This window comes from Phaenicophaeus curvirostris, chromosome 5 (genome assembly GCF_032191515.1).
Source record: "Phaenicophaeus curvirostris isolate KB17595 chromosome 5, BPBGC_Pcur_1.0, whole genome shotgun sequence".
Classification (NCBI taxonomy): domain Eukaryota; kingdom Metazoa; phylum Chordata; class Aves; order Cuculiformes; family Cuculidae; genus Phaenicophaeus; species Phaenicophaeus curvirostris.
In genome coordinates, this window is record NC_091396.1 from 31,012,331 (window position 1) to 31,029,426 (window position 17,096).

The following is a 17,096-nucleotide window of genomic DNA, read 5'->3' on the forward strand; positions in this document are numbered from 1 at the left end:
TGTGAGTTGGATGTGTTTTCTAAGACTTCTCTGGGAGCCCAGTATGTAATTTGCCAAAATCCACAGCTTTCTTCTGCCTGTATATGCAGAACTGTCTTTATCTCTTTTCTGGAACATCCTTCTGAATCCAAGGACAAGTGATATTCATAGTAATTTTGAACATAATGACTCACTGTTGTCTAATCTTGCTTTGCTTTTAGACCTTACAGAGAACTCACAACATGCGTAGTAGTGATTTGCATGGAGTAGATAAGACATCTAAGCTATCAAAGCAGGCAGCAGAAATCTGGGCTGAAGTCAAGGCTCTGATACATTGTTGTACTGATGAATTTTGTGTTGGCTTACATTTTGGTGCATAAATTTCCTCTTTGGTTTTGGAAATATAAAATTTCCTATTTCATTTGGCTGATACCTTTCATTTTTAGGAAATTTATAGTTAGAGGTGAGTCATAAGGAGTTTTGGAGTCCGGACTTTACACAATGACTCCTCCTTTTCCATTGTACATGGCTGAGAAAAGGGTTGTGTGGTAGCAGAACTCTTTTACCTGGCTGTGGAGCAGAAGGAAAGAACTGTCCCAATAGTAATGCCATAATCCTGAAGTAATATCCTGCCCTTGTTAACTTTTTTCTAGAAATATTACATACAATTCATTGTGGATAATTTGCTTAAGGTGAGGCCTCTTTCCTGCTTGGGTGGATTTCGTGAACCAATTTTTTTTTTTGTTTAAAACTATTTGCTAAATGTTTATAGATAAATCTCAATATAATCATGGTAGGTTAGGAACTGGTTTTGCAGTACTTCATATGCAGATGTTTTGGGCAAATAGTTTTGTTTTACATGGAAACATGCAGGTCAGAAATAGCAAATAATTTTCCTGTTTGGGAAAACATGATTCCCACATCACATTATTGGTATAAATAATTACCTTAATGGATTGACACTTTATTTTTTCTGTATGCTTTACAGCAAAGCTGCTTCTTCTGCAAGTGCTCTGATATTTGAGTTTGGAAGGTGACCGCAAAAAAGAAAGAAAAGCATATCTAAACAAAAAAAGCATATCTAATCTAAAAATTAATTTTCTTATTTAACTGCATGGGCACAAAAAATGATTTGTTGTGAAGAGCTGTTCTGCTCTTCTTTCGTAGCTACACATTCATATTTATGGGAAACAAGAATATATCATCACATTTCATCAGTAATAAAAAGGTTACAGGAAAAAAATAGTCTGTGTGTCAGTAAGATGAGGAAAGAGTGGTACCCAGCTGCCACTGTTCCTTGTGTTGGAAAATGGCAATATTATTTCTGAAAAGGCCTGCCTTTTTTGGAAGAGGCGTTCAGCTATACACTGACATTAAACCTGGTCTCAGTATTAAAACTGACTGGAAATGTGGATCTTCTATATGGAGGAAGGTTTTCAAAGCTCATAATGTTTTGTCATTCTGTGTTTTTAAGAAAATGTGATTGATTGTTTATTTCATAGAATAAAATGCTCTAAAATACTTCAGCTGATTTTATTGAGCATAAAGTGTACCCGCAGTTCAGATTAAAATGTTTGACCATTCAAAGCACTGATAAAATTGCTAACACAATCATGAAATGCCTTGTTTCATCAAATCAGCAACGGGACAACTAGCTGGTCACTTTTTCAGCCAGTTGCATTGCATAGAGTTGTGCCTTGGGATAGAGCTCCCTTGAGATAAATGCTTGGATAATGAAAGTGGCAGGGCAGCCTAGTGTGAGATGGGTATAGGCTGGAAATGGTAATGTAGCTGAATAGGTCAGCTCTTGCATAAGACCAGACCCAAACACATCTGGAATACCTGGCTAGGAGATAGAGCAGGTGCCTTAAAGGATAGTGAAAAGTAGGGCCTGAGAAGCAAAGCAAAGCCTCTGATGTCAAGCAAGAGCAGTGGAAGATACGCCACCATAGCTATTCACAATAAAGCAGGCATGTGATTTTTGAAGCAGGGACAGAGCAAATGAATTTATTAATAACCTACGTATGTAATTAGAATTGATGCCCTGCCATTGGCAAATAATCACCTGGGCAACCATCAGTTCAACCACAGCAGTATTCACAAAAATTGTTCTACTATTTTTCATATCATTTATTGTATAATATTTGCTATTAGTTTTAAAAAAATGCTTTTCAAAAGTTTTATCTAGAAACCTATGTTCTCGTTTAAAAGTTGCAACCCGTTGTACCAACTGAGTGGTTAGTTTATACACAATCTCTACAAGATAACTTTCCTGCTATCCATCCTCATTTGTCTGCTTTCATTCTTCTTATGTTCTCACTAAGACCTACCTACACAAACACCTTTATTTTCTGTCCCTCTATCTATGGAAGATTTCCCTGGACCATCTTTATAAGGAGTTGTTTCTTTCTTTTCTGACAGGCTGAGAGGGTTGGGGTTATTCAGCCTGGAGAAGAGAAGGCTCCAAGGAGACCTTATAGCAACTTTCCAGTACCTGGAGTGGGCTACAGGAAAGCTGGGCGGGGATTTTTTGCAAAGGGTTGTAGTGATAGGACTAGGGGCAATGGCTATAAATTGGAGAGGGGAAGATTTAAATTAGCTATTAGGAGGAAATTCTTCACCAAGAGGGTGGTGAGGCACTGGCACAGGTTGCCCAGGGAAGTTATGGCTGCCCCATCCCTGGAAGTGTTGAAGGTCAGGTTTGATGGGGCCTTCAGCAGCCTAATCTAGTGGGAGGTGTCCCTGCCCATGGCAGGAGGGTTGGAACTAGATGATCTTCAAGGTCCCTTCCAACTCAGACCTTTCTATGATTCTGTCCTTGTCTCCTTTTAGTTTTAGTCCTGTATAAACTGCTATTTTTGCATAACGAAGTATGTTTGTATCATATCCTTTTATTCACAGTCCCTCTGAGGCTGAGATATGCATTCATATCTATTTCTTGTGCAAAATGAGAATTGACTGAAACTTTTCTGTGATGTCTGCTGGATCATTTCACTAATGCAACCTTTCATGTACCCAGAGATGCTGATCCTACAGTGTTTTGTAGAAACTGATTCTTTTTTCCAAAAACTTAATTTTCAGGTTTCTCTAGTTATTTAACCTGAATTTTCTCTGCTACATTCTAAGACCTTGCTCTGTTCTTACTGGATAACAATGTCTTCTTTCTGTATCTGTAAGCAGTTACCAGGGCTTCTTTCAGCTGTGTTTTCTTCTGCTTTTTTTACTAAGCTTGTTTCTTTCCTCTGAAAAAATCTCACAAGGGTCTTATTTAAGTAGCAGTAGCCAGAATGAAGCAGAATGTGCTGTTCTAAGCACAGAAGCAGCTAGGTCTGTTATGTATCTGGATTTATGCAGCTAGCTCTGTTGTGTGTCTATGAGAGTTACAGAGATGTTTGATGGTTGTTTAGTAAACCCTTTTTCAATACAAGATGCTCCTCTCCACTTACATGTTCATCTGAGTTCACATTTAATGCAGCATTTGCGATAGCTTCTTTTTCCTTCCCTGTTCAACCTGTTTCTACTCAGGCAGATTATCTATCATCTTTAGTTTCTTCATTAAACTACTTTGTCCTGTTTATACTGTGTTTTATTTATTTATGCTAGATGCCATATTAATATTTACTAATTACATTACTGTTTGAAAGAATTCTTTGATTAATGAAGCTCATGTGATGTATTTTTGTTATTGCACCAATATTTTCGCCAGCAATCAGTTCTAAGCATGTTTGATTCTTTCACTCTCTATTCCACCCTCCAAATAAATGATAGAAACAGAGGCAAGCATTAGACCAATGCAGAAAGGTACCTTGTGAAATTTAAAAAAAATTAGGCTCCGAATTCTCACTGATTCCACCTACAGGCAGGCTCCTAAACTATTTTTCCTGAATAACCTGCTAAGTGCCTTTCTGCTTGTATTGTGCCTACAGATCATATAAAGGTTTGCCCCTAAGTCGACACTTTGAACTACTAATAACTGTTCAGAACGTGGCTTTGTTTTTAAAAATACTTGACCCTACATCCAAATCACTATAGCTTGAAACATCGTTCTGCTTTTATTCTGTAAGTTTGTCATCTAGAAAGGCACTGAAATGTCTTTATTTTGAGGTTAATTTTTTTCTTTCCCATTCTCTTTCTCCACTAAATGTATTTAGGGTCTGCAACAAAAGGCTAGAGTCTTCAGGTAGTTTAAGTGATATAAGATGAAAAGATTCCAGTGAGTTTCAGTGGGTACTGAGGATCTATCTCTTTTGGTTTCCTTAGAAAATCTCTGTTAAATATTACATTGTTCTAGCATGACTTGCCAAATGCAATTCCCTGCGACCTGTTGTTTAGGAACTATTTTATTGTATATGTCCACAAAGTAATGGCTCTAGTAATTACCTTGCTAACTTCACCTACCTTCTTTTTTATCTCCTTGAAATGGACCTGATCCTGTCATATGGATGTTAACAAACATCTCATTGATTCTCTGGGAGGTTTGCTGGAATATAAAAGGCCTACAAGATAAATCAAAATTTAGCTTGATTTTTACCAGTTCTCTGAGACTTAATCTGTTGTCCTAATTCTTGCAAGTACTATGAGTGAATCCAACACTAACTGCTGCTTCTTAGGACAGACTTTTGGTTAAATATCATAATGGCAAGCTGATTTGAAAGTGCTTTGATTGCAGCATTATGTTTTTACATGCTTTTCATAAATCTCCACCATGACTTCAGCTTCCCTTTAAACTATCAGCAGTTTAAGCCCTAAATTATCTCCTGATATTATCCTTTCTAGTGAAAGACTAAGTAGTTAATAAGCAATAAGATCTAGAAAAATGTGATTGTTTAGATGAACCTAACAAGCAACTCTCCCACCGTAGCTGCTATACTTGGAACGCATTTAGCACATGATTGGTAGAAAAGCTAAGATTAAAGAGGCAAGGATTTTATATTTTTTATATTTGCATTTAATATTGAATAACACAGGTCTGGAGTAGAACACATGTTGAGAGGGGAACAGAATTGACTCTGATAGTTGAATGTTTTCTACTCTGGGGGCTCTGAAACAAGGACTGTTTTTACCTACAGAAAATCCCCTACAAAATGGGTTACTAAATCACTGCTCTATTACTAGAGGTGTGTAGAATGATAGTATTGATCAAAGATGGACAAATGCAGTGCCTTTCCATCAGTGGAGGTCAGAATACACTCTTAAGTATTTGAGATCTCTAGGTGTGCCAGAGTGTGGACATAAGTATAAAAAGGGAGATTATATGGAATCATAGAATGATTTGGGTTGAAAGGGACCTTAAATAATCCAGCTACAACCCCTCTGCCATGGACAGAGACACTTCCCACTAGACCAGGCTGCTCAAGGTCGCATCCAACCTGGCCTTGAACACCACCATTCAAGTGTCTCGGCACCCTCATAGTGAAGAATTTCTTTCTAATGTCTGATCTAAATCTCACCTCTTCCAGTTTAAAGCCATTCCCTCTAATCCTATCACTATGTGCCCTTTTAAAAAGTCTCTCCCCAGCCTTCTTATAGGACCCCTTCAGGTGCTGGAAGGCTGCGGTAAGGTAGGTCTCTCCGGAGCCCTCTCTTCTCCAGGCTGAACAAACCCAACTCTCTCAGCCTGTCCTCCTATGGGAGGTGCTCTGATCATCTTTGTAGCCCTCCTCTGCACCTGTTCCAACAGCTCCATATCCTTCTTATGTTGAGGATTCCAGAACTGGACACAGTACTCCAGGTGGAGGTCTCATGAGAACAGAGTAAAGGAGGGGAATCACCTCCCTTGACCTGCTGGCCATGTTTCTTTCGGTGCAGTCTAGGATACAGTTGGCCCTCTGGGCTGTGAGTGCGCATTGCCGGCTCATGTTGGGCTTCTCATCAATCAGCACCCCCCAGTCCTTCTCTGCATGGCTGCTCTCAATGATGTCATCCCCCACCCTGTACTGAAACTGCAGATTGCCTTGCATTTGGCCTTGTTGAACCTCACGAGGATCACACAGACCCACTTCTCCAGCTTGTCCAGGTCCCTCTGGATGACATCATATCCTTCTGGTATGACAACTGCACCACTCAACTTGGTGTATTACCAAACCAATGCAAAAACAGGAATGGTTTTTTTGGATGGGAGCAAATGCTGAGACAGGAAGATAACCCTGAAGAATGACTGCCTGCCAACAGGCATCTCAACTTAAGATTTAGCATTTGACACAGCCCAGCTGAGAAGAAAGAACAGGAGGCAAAGGAGAAAAGCAAATAAAGACAACGAGGGGGTCAAGATTCAGTGAAAAATAAAAAGTACTCCCCAGTTTCCTGTTTCCACTGAATACATGGATTGTTTCCTTCTGTCTCATACTGGTGACAGATTGTGCAAAATATATGTGGAGAGCTGACTGGAACATAGCTCAAAACCTGCCAAGGACCAAATCTGTAACAATTTCAAAATGACAGCAAGACAGCCATTAAATATTTGATGAGGAAGTCTCTGAAGTCATAGATTTCAAATACCCTTATAAAGCAGGGGAAGTATTTTGTATTAATTTTACTCATTGAGCAACATACAGTGAGTGAGAATTTGCTTATCCAAAGAGTTTCAGGCTGTTACAGGCCAGAACTCAGAACAGAGCTCTCTTATGAAACTCTCAATGCTTGTGATTGAACTGTCTGCAAATTATATTTTCCCCCCCATAACATAGTTGTGTAACATCTTCATTTCAGTCTTCAAATTAGAAGGAAAGTAAAGTTTATCATAGGAGAGTGTCTGGTGGCCTAATAAAATATCCCTTGCCTCCCCATTTGTGGCATTTGATCTGCACTACTTTATTACTGCTTGCTTACTTACCCGGCTTGTTCCTAACATGGCATTCACATCAGGTTATAGCAAAATAATTCCTTTCAGTGGAATTGGAGTGGGTTACGTTCTACAAACTCCTGCTGATTTCATTGGGCTCAGCTATCTAATTAAAGATCAAGTCAACTTCCCGGTGTCAAGATTCAGGATGAAATCTACCACATGCGAGGATGATGAGCCTAACCAGCAAGGAAAATTAAAGATAAAAACCATCAAAGCTGCTGAAAGAAAGGCAAGGCCACTTGGCAAAGTTTATGAAAGTCACACTCTCACTTGCTATATGTGAACTGCATAACATTAAGAATGTAATCACTAGCGTACATTTCAGGCTGGGGAAACCAGTTCTCATTATGCTTTTGTCAGCTTGGAGAGTGAGAAAGTTGTGGTGTGAGCACTGGTCTATATGCTGGAACTTACAAATTCCAGTCCTGGTAATGACAAAAGAACACTGTGCGGGCAAATCACTTAACCCCTCTGTGATTTTTGTTTTTCAGAAGTGAAACAAGAATAGTATTTCACACTCAGGCATATGGAGGAAGATTAATTAATATTTGAAAAGCCAGTCTTGCAGTGGGAAGAGTTATATAAGAGCTGAGTGTTTATTAATGACTGCCCTTTTATAGATGCTACTTCTTAGCACAGTGATATGGTAGATTAATAAAATGTGCTCTGTCTGGAAAAGAAGAGATTAGAGTGAATTCAGGAAGATTTGATCTTTTGGAGAAACCATGAAGTTCTGGCTTAGTTCTTATTCTAGAAAGTCTCACTGAAGCCAATGGTTCTTCTGCTTGACTAACGTCATGATACCTTTTTTCCCCTGCAAAAGTCTGATTTGCTTGGGAAACAGGAAGAGTCTGCAATTTCAACTCATGGCATCACTTCAGACATTTTCCATGACAGAATATAAGTGTGAAAGGTGGAAAAATCTAGACACCAAGAAAGAAAGCTCCTGGAATCTGCGCATCTCTCATCCTACAAAGGATCTGCTGGGGCTATGTAAATAGAACTTCTTTGCCTCAGCTCCAAATTCCTTTTTAGCTAGGCATGTCTCAGCTTGCTGCCACCCTTGAAGGCCATCTGAAAGCATTTTGGCAGTGGGAAAGGCTGAGATGCAGAATTACTGCTGCCTCAGCTTATATCAATACTTGCTGCTTTTTCCTGGTCAGCTGATATATTTTGCTGGAGAAGACTAAGTCTGCAGACCCATCTGATTTTCTATGCTATCCTAGACTCTGCAGCTAAAATCTCTGCAGAATCCTGTAGGGAATGGAGGCAAGGCCACAGCCTTGGGACTTCCTACAGGGAATGCAAGTTTCCTTTTGTGCATTGAGAGAGAAAGACGCATGAGTCCTATGTTTGAGGACATGGTGCTTTTGTGAGGTAACAACAACAGAGCTAGAATTGCAGACATGTTTTCAGGTAAAGCTGAATAAAATCTGGTAGAAATTTCAGAAATATTTTTGGTTTCCCATTTAAAACTTTCTCTAATAAGTAAATAGGACAGGATTTTAGTGCCTATCTGATTTTGTAGCTAGGTTAGCATTAATGGTATATAAGAGCAAGGTAGAGTTGAATAGCATATATCACATAGCTATTAACTCCAAGTGCCTCCTCCTGTGTCAGTACAACACTGATCACCTAATAGTGCTCTGAAAAGAATTTAATTAGATGGAAGTTTTTGGGCAGGATCAGTAATTCATAGTAGAAGAATTATTTTTTAACTTTCATCTTCAAATGCACACAAGTAAGGGGGATAGAGCAGGGTACTTAGTATGATAAATAATCTGCTAGCATGTTAATCTGTCTCTCCTTTCTAAGAAATGCTGTAACATTAGTGTGATTAGAGGGGGTTATCTTTCTGAAATAATTTAAAGAGCGAGCAATTTGTAGCTGTCTCCAGTTTGATGATTACCTCTGTGTGATATATATCTTGTTTGGCTCCCTGTCAGCATCTTTTCCACTGCTTGTGCTTTGCTCTGTAGGACTGCAGAAGAGAAGGAATTTTCCTCTCTAGGATGCAGGAGGAGAATACATGGCTAGTATTAGAAGAAGGGAGACCGAACTTAGTTTTTACAGAAAGCATTCATCTAAGAGCAGTCTAGTTGTTCAAAATACCTGGCAGTAGAGTTACGTTTACATATGAAATGAGGGCAGATGCTTTGAAGAATGAATGTGCATATGTATCTGGGCATTTCACTTCTCTCCAACACTCCTTCCTGCGGTAGTTCTCATTTCTAAATCAAGGGAATTCAATATTTAAAAGACCTGTGTATAAGGACATATTACATTTAGAAAAAAACTTTCGTCCTGTTATGATAACTGTAAGGTCATCATCTTGCATAATGGAGAAAACTAGGATAAAAGTAGGTAATATTCCAGATCACTCACTCTTACCTTCAGGTTGTTATACACATTTTTAATAAGGCAAAGTATTTTCCTTCAGGGAGTTTGCAAATCAGCTAGAGGAGATGTAGAATGAAATACGTTATACTAAGCTTTGATTTACAATTTTCTATCATCTGTTCTAGGATGTAGTCCATCAATTGGCTTTTTGTGATTAGTATCAGGGAAGTATAATAATGGAAGTCTTACTTAGATGTAAATGGATAATTGGAGTGGATCCTGGGTTTGATTTTTTTTTATTAGTGGAGCCATATGACATTCTTAGACTGAGGTGTCTGGGGAATGGGAAATATCTTTACACATTGCAGGACACATTTGCAGTATTGGAGCTGAGGGAAGTTCGTAGGAATGCATGGTGACTTCCCCCTTGGAGATTTTTTCAAGAAGTCTGAAAATAAGACTGAAAACTAGAGACTTATGGGTTCTTTTCTTTCTTCTGACACCACTTTCTTCACTTTCCTAAGCAAGCTGTGCAGTACAGAGTACTGGGCATGACGTTTCATAGGATCATAGAAGAGTTAGGGCTGGAAGTGACCTTAAAGATCATCCAGTTCCAACCCCCTGCCACGAGCAGGGACATCCCATCAGACCAGGCTGCCCAAGGCCCATCCAGCCTGGCCTTGAACACCTCCAGAGATGGGATATCCACAACTTCCCTTGGCAACCTGTTCCAGTGCCCCATCACTCTCATGGTGAAGAAATTCTTCCTTATGTCTAGTCTAAATCTGCCCCTCTCCAGTTTATACCTGTTCCGCTTCATCCTGTCACCACAAGCCTTTATGAATAGTCCTTCTCCAGCTTCCTTGTAGGCCCCTTTCAGGTACTGGCAGGTCGCTATAAGATCTCCTCAGAGCCTTCTCTTCTCCAGGCTGAACAAGCCCAACTCTCTCAGCCTGTCCTATGGAAGGCGCTCCAGCCCTCTGATCATCTTTGTAGCCCTCCTCTGGACCTGCTCCAACAGCTCCAGATCCTCCTTATGTTGAGGATTCCAGAACAGGACACAGTATTCCAGATAGGTCCCACAAGAGAGCAATAGAGGGGCAGAATCACCTCCCTTGACCTGCTGGCCAGACTTCTTTTGCTGCAGTCCAGGATATGGTTGGCCTTCTGGGCCAGCGCATATCGCTGGCTCATGTTGAGCTTCCCATCGACCAGCACGCCCAACTCCTTCTCTGCAGGGTTGCTCTCAATCAGGTCATACCGCATCGTTTAGTGATATTGGGGATTGCCCCGATCCAGGTGTAGGACTTTGCACATGGCCTTGTTGAACCTCATGAGGTTCTCACAGGCCACTTCTCCAGCCTGTCCGTCTACCCCTGGATGACATCCCGTCCTTCCTGGTGTGGCAACTACACCACTCAGCTTGGTGACACCTGCAAACTTGCTGAAGGTGCATTCAATCTCACTGTCAATATCTTGGATGAAGGTATTAAACAGCACCATTCCCAGTATGGATCCCTAAAGGACACCACTTGTCACAGATCTCCATCTGGAAATTGAGCCATTGACGACTACTCTTTGAATATGGCCATCCAATCAGTTTCTTAACCACCAAATAGTCCATCCATCACATCCATATCTCTCTGATTTAAAGAGAAGGATATTGTGGGGGACCGTGTCAAAGGCTTTACAGAAGTCTGGATAGATCACATCTGTTGGTTTACCCTTCTCCACTGCTGTGGTTACCCAGTCACAGAAAGCTGCTAAGTTGGTCATACAGGATTTTCCCCTGTGGAATCCTTGAAGTTAATGAAGCTAATAAAGTGACTGAAAATGTGGCTGGGAGTGAAAAATTGCAGGAAGGTCACCAAGCTTCTTTGCCTTTGTTTCCTAATCTTTTAAAATGGCAATAATTGTATCTGGTAGACGAAATAGCTGTATAAAAGAAAATGGACCTTCAGAGACTGCTTTGGAGATTAAAAGAGATAACTTCTAGAGACAATAATATGAATTAAGATCTTTATAGAAGGTGAATTTGAGTGTAATGAATCTTATGATGAAGTGTGCCCTTGTGGTGCAGTTCCTGTGCAAATGTAGACTTTTCCTAACCCTGAATTGTTTGATTCTGTTCCTAACACCTGTTGACTTAGTCCTAAAATAAGTTCAGAAGGAGGATTCTCTGTCACACATTGTATTATTTATTGGGATGTTGAATGTGAAATTTACCTGGACAAAGAAATATCACTACTAAATGTTGTAGCAAGAAATAGTGGATGATTTCCATCTCCTTGTCTTGACTGTGAATATGCAAATAAAGCTGTTTATTACCCTTTTACAGAAAGACTTTTCTTTCAAAAAAGACAACCCCCCAAAATATTCCCTTTTCTCAAAGAGCAGTAATGAATAAAATAACGTACTTTCTTCTCAGTTCAGTTCCCATAGGCATGCATTATGCAGCACTAACATTGGAACTGGTGTTTCATTTAATTTTATGTGCGATCTTGTTAGTAATCTCAGCAGAGAGGATTAGGGCTGTATTAGCTGTACAGACTGAATGAGCATTTGCCTAGGCCTGTAGGAAGGACTGCTGGCAGCACGGTGGGAACAAACCTTGTTCTATGACTTGCAGCTGCAAGGTTGCCTTTCTATTACCTTTCAACAGGGTCAGCTGGAAGAATTTTGGGCAGGCCCATGGAATGTGTAGTGCTGCTCTCAGGGCAGAAGGGAGTGTTATTTGTGAGGGTGTTGCCATTGTTGCAGAAAACTGATGTTTCAATTTTCTCTTCCTCTTATCTCCCTTCCTTCTAGTCTGTGGGAAGCGTTACAAGAACAGGCCTGGGCTGAGCTACCATTATGCTCATACTCATCTTGCCAGCGAAGAGGGCGATGAAGCCCGCGAACAGGAGACTCGCTCTTCCCCTGTCCACAGAAATGAAAACCACAAACGTGAGTAGTATTTTCCCTTTGCCTTTGATATCCTTTTCAGGGATGTTTCCTCCACCCTGTCTTTGCCTTATAGAGGCTGGTGTGATTGCCTGGCTCTGTTGTGAGTGATAGGGACCTGGATGCTTAGAGCTAATCAGCCACAGCTCATATGGGTGCTGGCTCAGCTAGTCAGGAATTCATTTCAAACCCAGCATTATCTCTGCAGCAAGTCACTTTTCCATTAGTGCTCCTGTGGAGAGGAGGTGGCAAGGAGAGGGGGGAAAGAAGACATGCCCAATCTGTCCATCATCAAGCAATCTCACAGTGGCTGTTAGCAGAGATGCCTAGGAAATTCACATATAGTTTGAGGGGACTGTCTTTGTTTTATCTTTGAATAAGATACCTTTACCCATGTCTCAGTTATTTAGGTATGAAATTAACAGAACTTGTCCCTCTTATCCCTGCATCTCCTCCCCAGATGGCTTACCATCAACTTTACCAAAAGCCATTTCTTAGTTACAGTTTGGGAAACTATGAAAAAGCATCAGCACTTATCTGCAGGGAGGAGAGATGGAACATGGGAGGAGAGTAGAGTTATGTGTTGAGATTCCCCACGCTGATAAAGGGCTGAAAGAGGTCTTAGTGGCCTAGATAACCCAATTTGACTGTCCTTCCTCTGCTTCTTAGGCACAGAATTGGGAGTCAAGGAGACTGTTTTATTACTGATTTCGCAAGTCTCTAAGGCCCTGTTACTCAGTGTTCCAGTATGCAATACTATGTGATGGTTGCTTTCACCTTGGGATTTGTGTAGATGCCTTTGTTCACTTTCAAAAAGTTCTTCCAGATCACCATGTTAACTGTGTCATTTTAGTTCAAAGTAATGAACAATGTGGACAAAGCAATAAAAGGCTTATGGGGAAAAATACCCAAGCAAACAAATTTTAATACATTAAGAAGACCTGAAAGAAATATGGAAGTAGGAAAACATTTTATTTCAGCAGCTACCTTCACCCATGTACAGAAAGGTGTACTCTACACTATGGGAAAAGGTAGAGCAGGAGCTGCTCAGTCTTGTGTTCTCCCAAAGAACCTTTGTGCTGTGTGTGGCAAGCAGAAGCTTGCTGATGCACAGATCCCCATACAGGTAGAAATTTAAAGCCAGTGGGGTGAACTACTCTGAGATTCAGATTCCTGAGCAGAAAGAATCTGCTTAACAACCAGCCAGGAGCCACTGAAGTACAGGCAATGTCCATACAAATGTGAAGATCACCCCTGGGGAAAGTCCCAGATGCTGGAAGGTAACTCTCCCAAATGGCTTAGCTGTCGCAATGGCTGTTTGTTCTTTTTTTCCTGTTTATTTGTTTACAGCCTTGAGCTCAGATCTTGCATCTTTGCTCTTTCACTTGGTGGTATTTAATTTATGCTGCCATTTGTCTTCCATGTGTATGCTAATTGTCCACATTGCTAATGTGCAGTCATTAAATGGTCCCTTTGTACAGGGGGATGGTGGGGAGCCAGGGCATCAGATCCCTCCTCTCCCCTAAGAACTGCTAGGCATGTGTTATGAATTAGATTTGACAGGTCTGCAGTGTTGCAGGGCTTGGGCTTCAAGAATCCTCTCTGCATGGGCTTGGGGGGGGCGGGGGAGGGAGCAGACAGGAAGAGAAGGCGGGAGTGATGTTAATCCAAATAGCTAATCCTTAACCTACTGAACAGGAGGACCAGAGATATGGTATAGAGCAGAGTCTGGTTATTTGCTTAGCAGTGTGTCAGAGAGATATGAGCAGCCTGATTTAGAAAAGGCAAGGATGATTCAAACCAGCCATTTGGAATGTGTTGCGCTGTGGGAGGTGAGCACTGGGTCAGCAAAGTTCAGGCAGGCGGCTGCAGTATGAACTTCCTTCCTTTGTACCCGCATCTCCTGTGCAACCCCCGTTCCCTGCACTATCTGTGGTAACAGCAGCCTAGCTGATGCAGAACTGAAATTTCTGGAGCACTGCTTCTGCAGGATTCAGCTATTGAAACCCTTGCTGATGCCAGCTCAGGAGCTGGTGGCTCCTGAACCATCTATCTTTCTGCAAACAGAGTCCCCTTAATCTTTACTGTTCTCATGCTCAGGTCAATTTTGGTAGTTCAGTAAATTATCCAGAAATTGGAAAAGAAATGTAGATAGGAGGAACCTACCTGAAACTGTGAACCACTTAATATAAGTGTATTGAAGAATGCAGACTGGCCCAAGTCCCAAGTCTTGCCTCCTTGGCACATCTATCTGTCCTTGACTATTGTAGAATGTGTGTTTATTTACATCTCTCTCTGCTTTTGTCCTTCTCCCTCACCTTAAGATTACCCTTTGCAATGTGGAAGATATTTCAACAGTGTTCTCTGGCCCTTTGCTTTCCTAAAACATCTCAGCCTGTGCCTTGACTGAGATTTAGTTGCTTTGTTTGTGCATCTTGCCTAGCCCTTTGTCACAGATAAACATCCCTTCCTCAGTGCCTAATCTTGTCTCTGCCCACACATGCATTTTTTCCCCCTTTCTATTTTATTTCACCTGAGTATGGAACTGTGAAAAAGAAGTTATAGAAAACCCTTAAAAAGTCAACTGCCCTTCCCCCAGCTCCACTGATAAAAAGAAATGATCCCACAGCATTCTCAGCTTTTTTTTTTATCTGGCTTTTCCTCTACATATTGGCACTGAGAGTGTGAGATTTGTGAGCCCAGGGCGCATCCAAGCCTGCCACAAAACACCTGCTGTTTTATTCCCTATCACTCTATGGGCACAGGCCAGCTCTGAGGGCAGCTGGTGTTCACAAATTTTGAGGCATTTCTGATACAGGAATTACATTAGAATTCTATCCATTGAAATGTGTATGTGAATGAATGTACTAGTATAAATGCTCTTCCTTAATTCCTTTGAGAATAGGATAGTGTGTCTGCATGGAAAAAAACTTCCTCTTCTTTAAATGAGAAGAGTTTTCAGTGGCATTTTGCTGCTGTGTAAGACGTTGGTTACAGACAGCTGTGCAGTAAACACAAGCACTTTGGCCAATGACAATCCTAAATGAAGCACATTGAGTGGGCTGTTGCTGGCCTAGCTACTCTGTGCAGGTTGATCCATCCCACAACACACACAGTTAATGAGAATGCTGTCCTATGCCCTCCTGTCACTCTGCTACCTTGCGCATCTGACCTGAAAAGCCACCTGTGTATGCTATTTTGTGCCATCAGCCTGTTCTGCCCAACTCCACTACAGATTTTATGATGTGGATAAATCTCTACTGGAGAGACCAACCAAAATCATTTGTGTACTCTAAGCATAATTGGATACCCAGTCTCCAGAGATAAAAAATTAATGTGCTAACCTCAGTGTGCCTCCAAGCTGTCCTCCAGCTCCCCCACACAGTCATCTTTGAAACATTTTTATTTCCATCCAGGCAGGGGGCTGGCCATGAATAAATGACAAGAGTCAGCCCCTCAGTTGGAGACGAGCTGTTTGTTCCTCTCCACAAGCAGCATCAATTTGAAAAGCTACATCAGGCCTACTTTTTTCCCTGCCTCAGAGCTGGGGCCATGATGGGAGCTACTTCTGAATGCAAGGATGCATCAATGCCCACCTTGTGACAAGATACTCTGCAGCAAGTGCCTTTTCAGTGATAACATGTACATTACCTTGAGTCAACTTCTCATTAGTTTAATCTGTTCGGTTTGTTCTTTTCCACAGCTTGTTTTCATAAGGAAAAAGAGTCAGAATTCTGAAAGAAACAGCAATTGCAGAGTTTGGAACTGCATAGCAATTTACACTCAAACCCTATTTCAAGCTGTAAATTTCTCAGACTTTTGTGCCTCTGTTTTGGGCTGCTGAGTTAAAAACCAGATGAGTTGTTTAGAGTTTTGGAATTGTGGAGACATTTTGTGGTTTTGTTTGGTGGAGTTGTGAGGTTTTTATTTGGTAATTTTGGCTTTTTTTTTTTTTTTTTATATACTGCCTGGCAAGGACTGGAAATGTTGTTGTCAATGTGCAACTGTACTTTAAGAGATCACCTAGTGCTTCTCAGTAGTTCATGGGAAAACATTTCCCATTTGACTAACTAGTTTTTGGAAACCATGTGTTACTTCAATATCATGTCAGCTCTAGAGAAAAATGGTATAATTTATTTATTTATTTATTTATTTTTCTTTCTTGCTATCTTCATGCTTTTTTCCTGCTCCTTGTGGAATTTAAACCAAAACAACCCCAAAAGTTTTGACTGAATTTGAACTTAGGTGCTGTCCCTTCTCATGCTTCTACAGTGATTAATTTTCAGTTTCAAAGCTTACAACATGTCTCAGGGACCATTTCATGACACTGGCCATTCTTACTTGAATACTGAGGGATGCTTCTGGGCAGGGCTATATATTGAGCACTATAATCCCTCCTTGAGATGACGGGAATGATGCATTTCTGTGGCCAGAGGTCAAGTCTCAGGACAAGTACCCCTCAAAATCAGGAAATCTGTACATTAACATGTCAGACTTTTTTTGTCTGCCTTATTTTTCTGTATCTCCTGCTGTTTATTGTCATGAGGCACTAGACAGTTGCAATGATTTATTGTGAGCTGTGGGATTTTGGCCTATGCTTTAGGTATTCCTGCAGAAGGCTCTATAAGATCAGAGCATAGACATTTCTATGATGCACTATCTTTTGGGGCAGGGATGCCGACTCCCGAAATCTACAAGATCTGATCAGTTGATGTTGTATTTTCCTAGCTGTACCTTCCACTGCCTACCTCCCAGCTCATTGATTAGCTATTCCACTTAAGGGCCATATCGATTCCTGTAAAAGACATGATCAAATGCTCTTCCTTTCCACATTTCAGAGGCTTCCTCTGACTCCTTCTTCTTGTAGCAATTCTTCATGGAATCATAGAATCATAGAATAACTAGGTTGGAAGAGACCCACCGGATCATCGAGTCCAACCATTCCTGTCAAACACTAAACCATGCCCCTTAGCACCTCATCCACCTGTGC

General features: G+C 41.0%; 1 protein-coding gene across 7 annotated transcripts in view; it reads left to right on the plus strand.

Moving 5' to 3' along the window:
• Nucleotides 1-17,096, plus strand: part of DPF3 (double PHD fingers 3) — a 165,174-nt gene that overhangs the window by 106,202 nt on the left and 41,876 nt on the right. For all 7 annotated transcript variants that reach the window (XR_011337535.1, XM_069858299.1, XM_069858300.1 and 4 more), the window contains one exon: nucleotides 11,972-12,109. Coding sequence is in view for 6 of the 7 variants with exons in the window: in XM_069858299.1 (XP_069714400.1) it covers nucleotides 11,972-12,109 (138 nt within the window). In the remaining variant the exon portion in view is untranslated. The remainder of the gene's footprint in view (nucleotides 1-11,971; nucleotides 12,110-17,096) is intronic.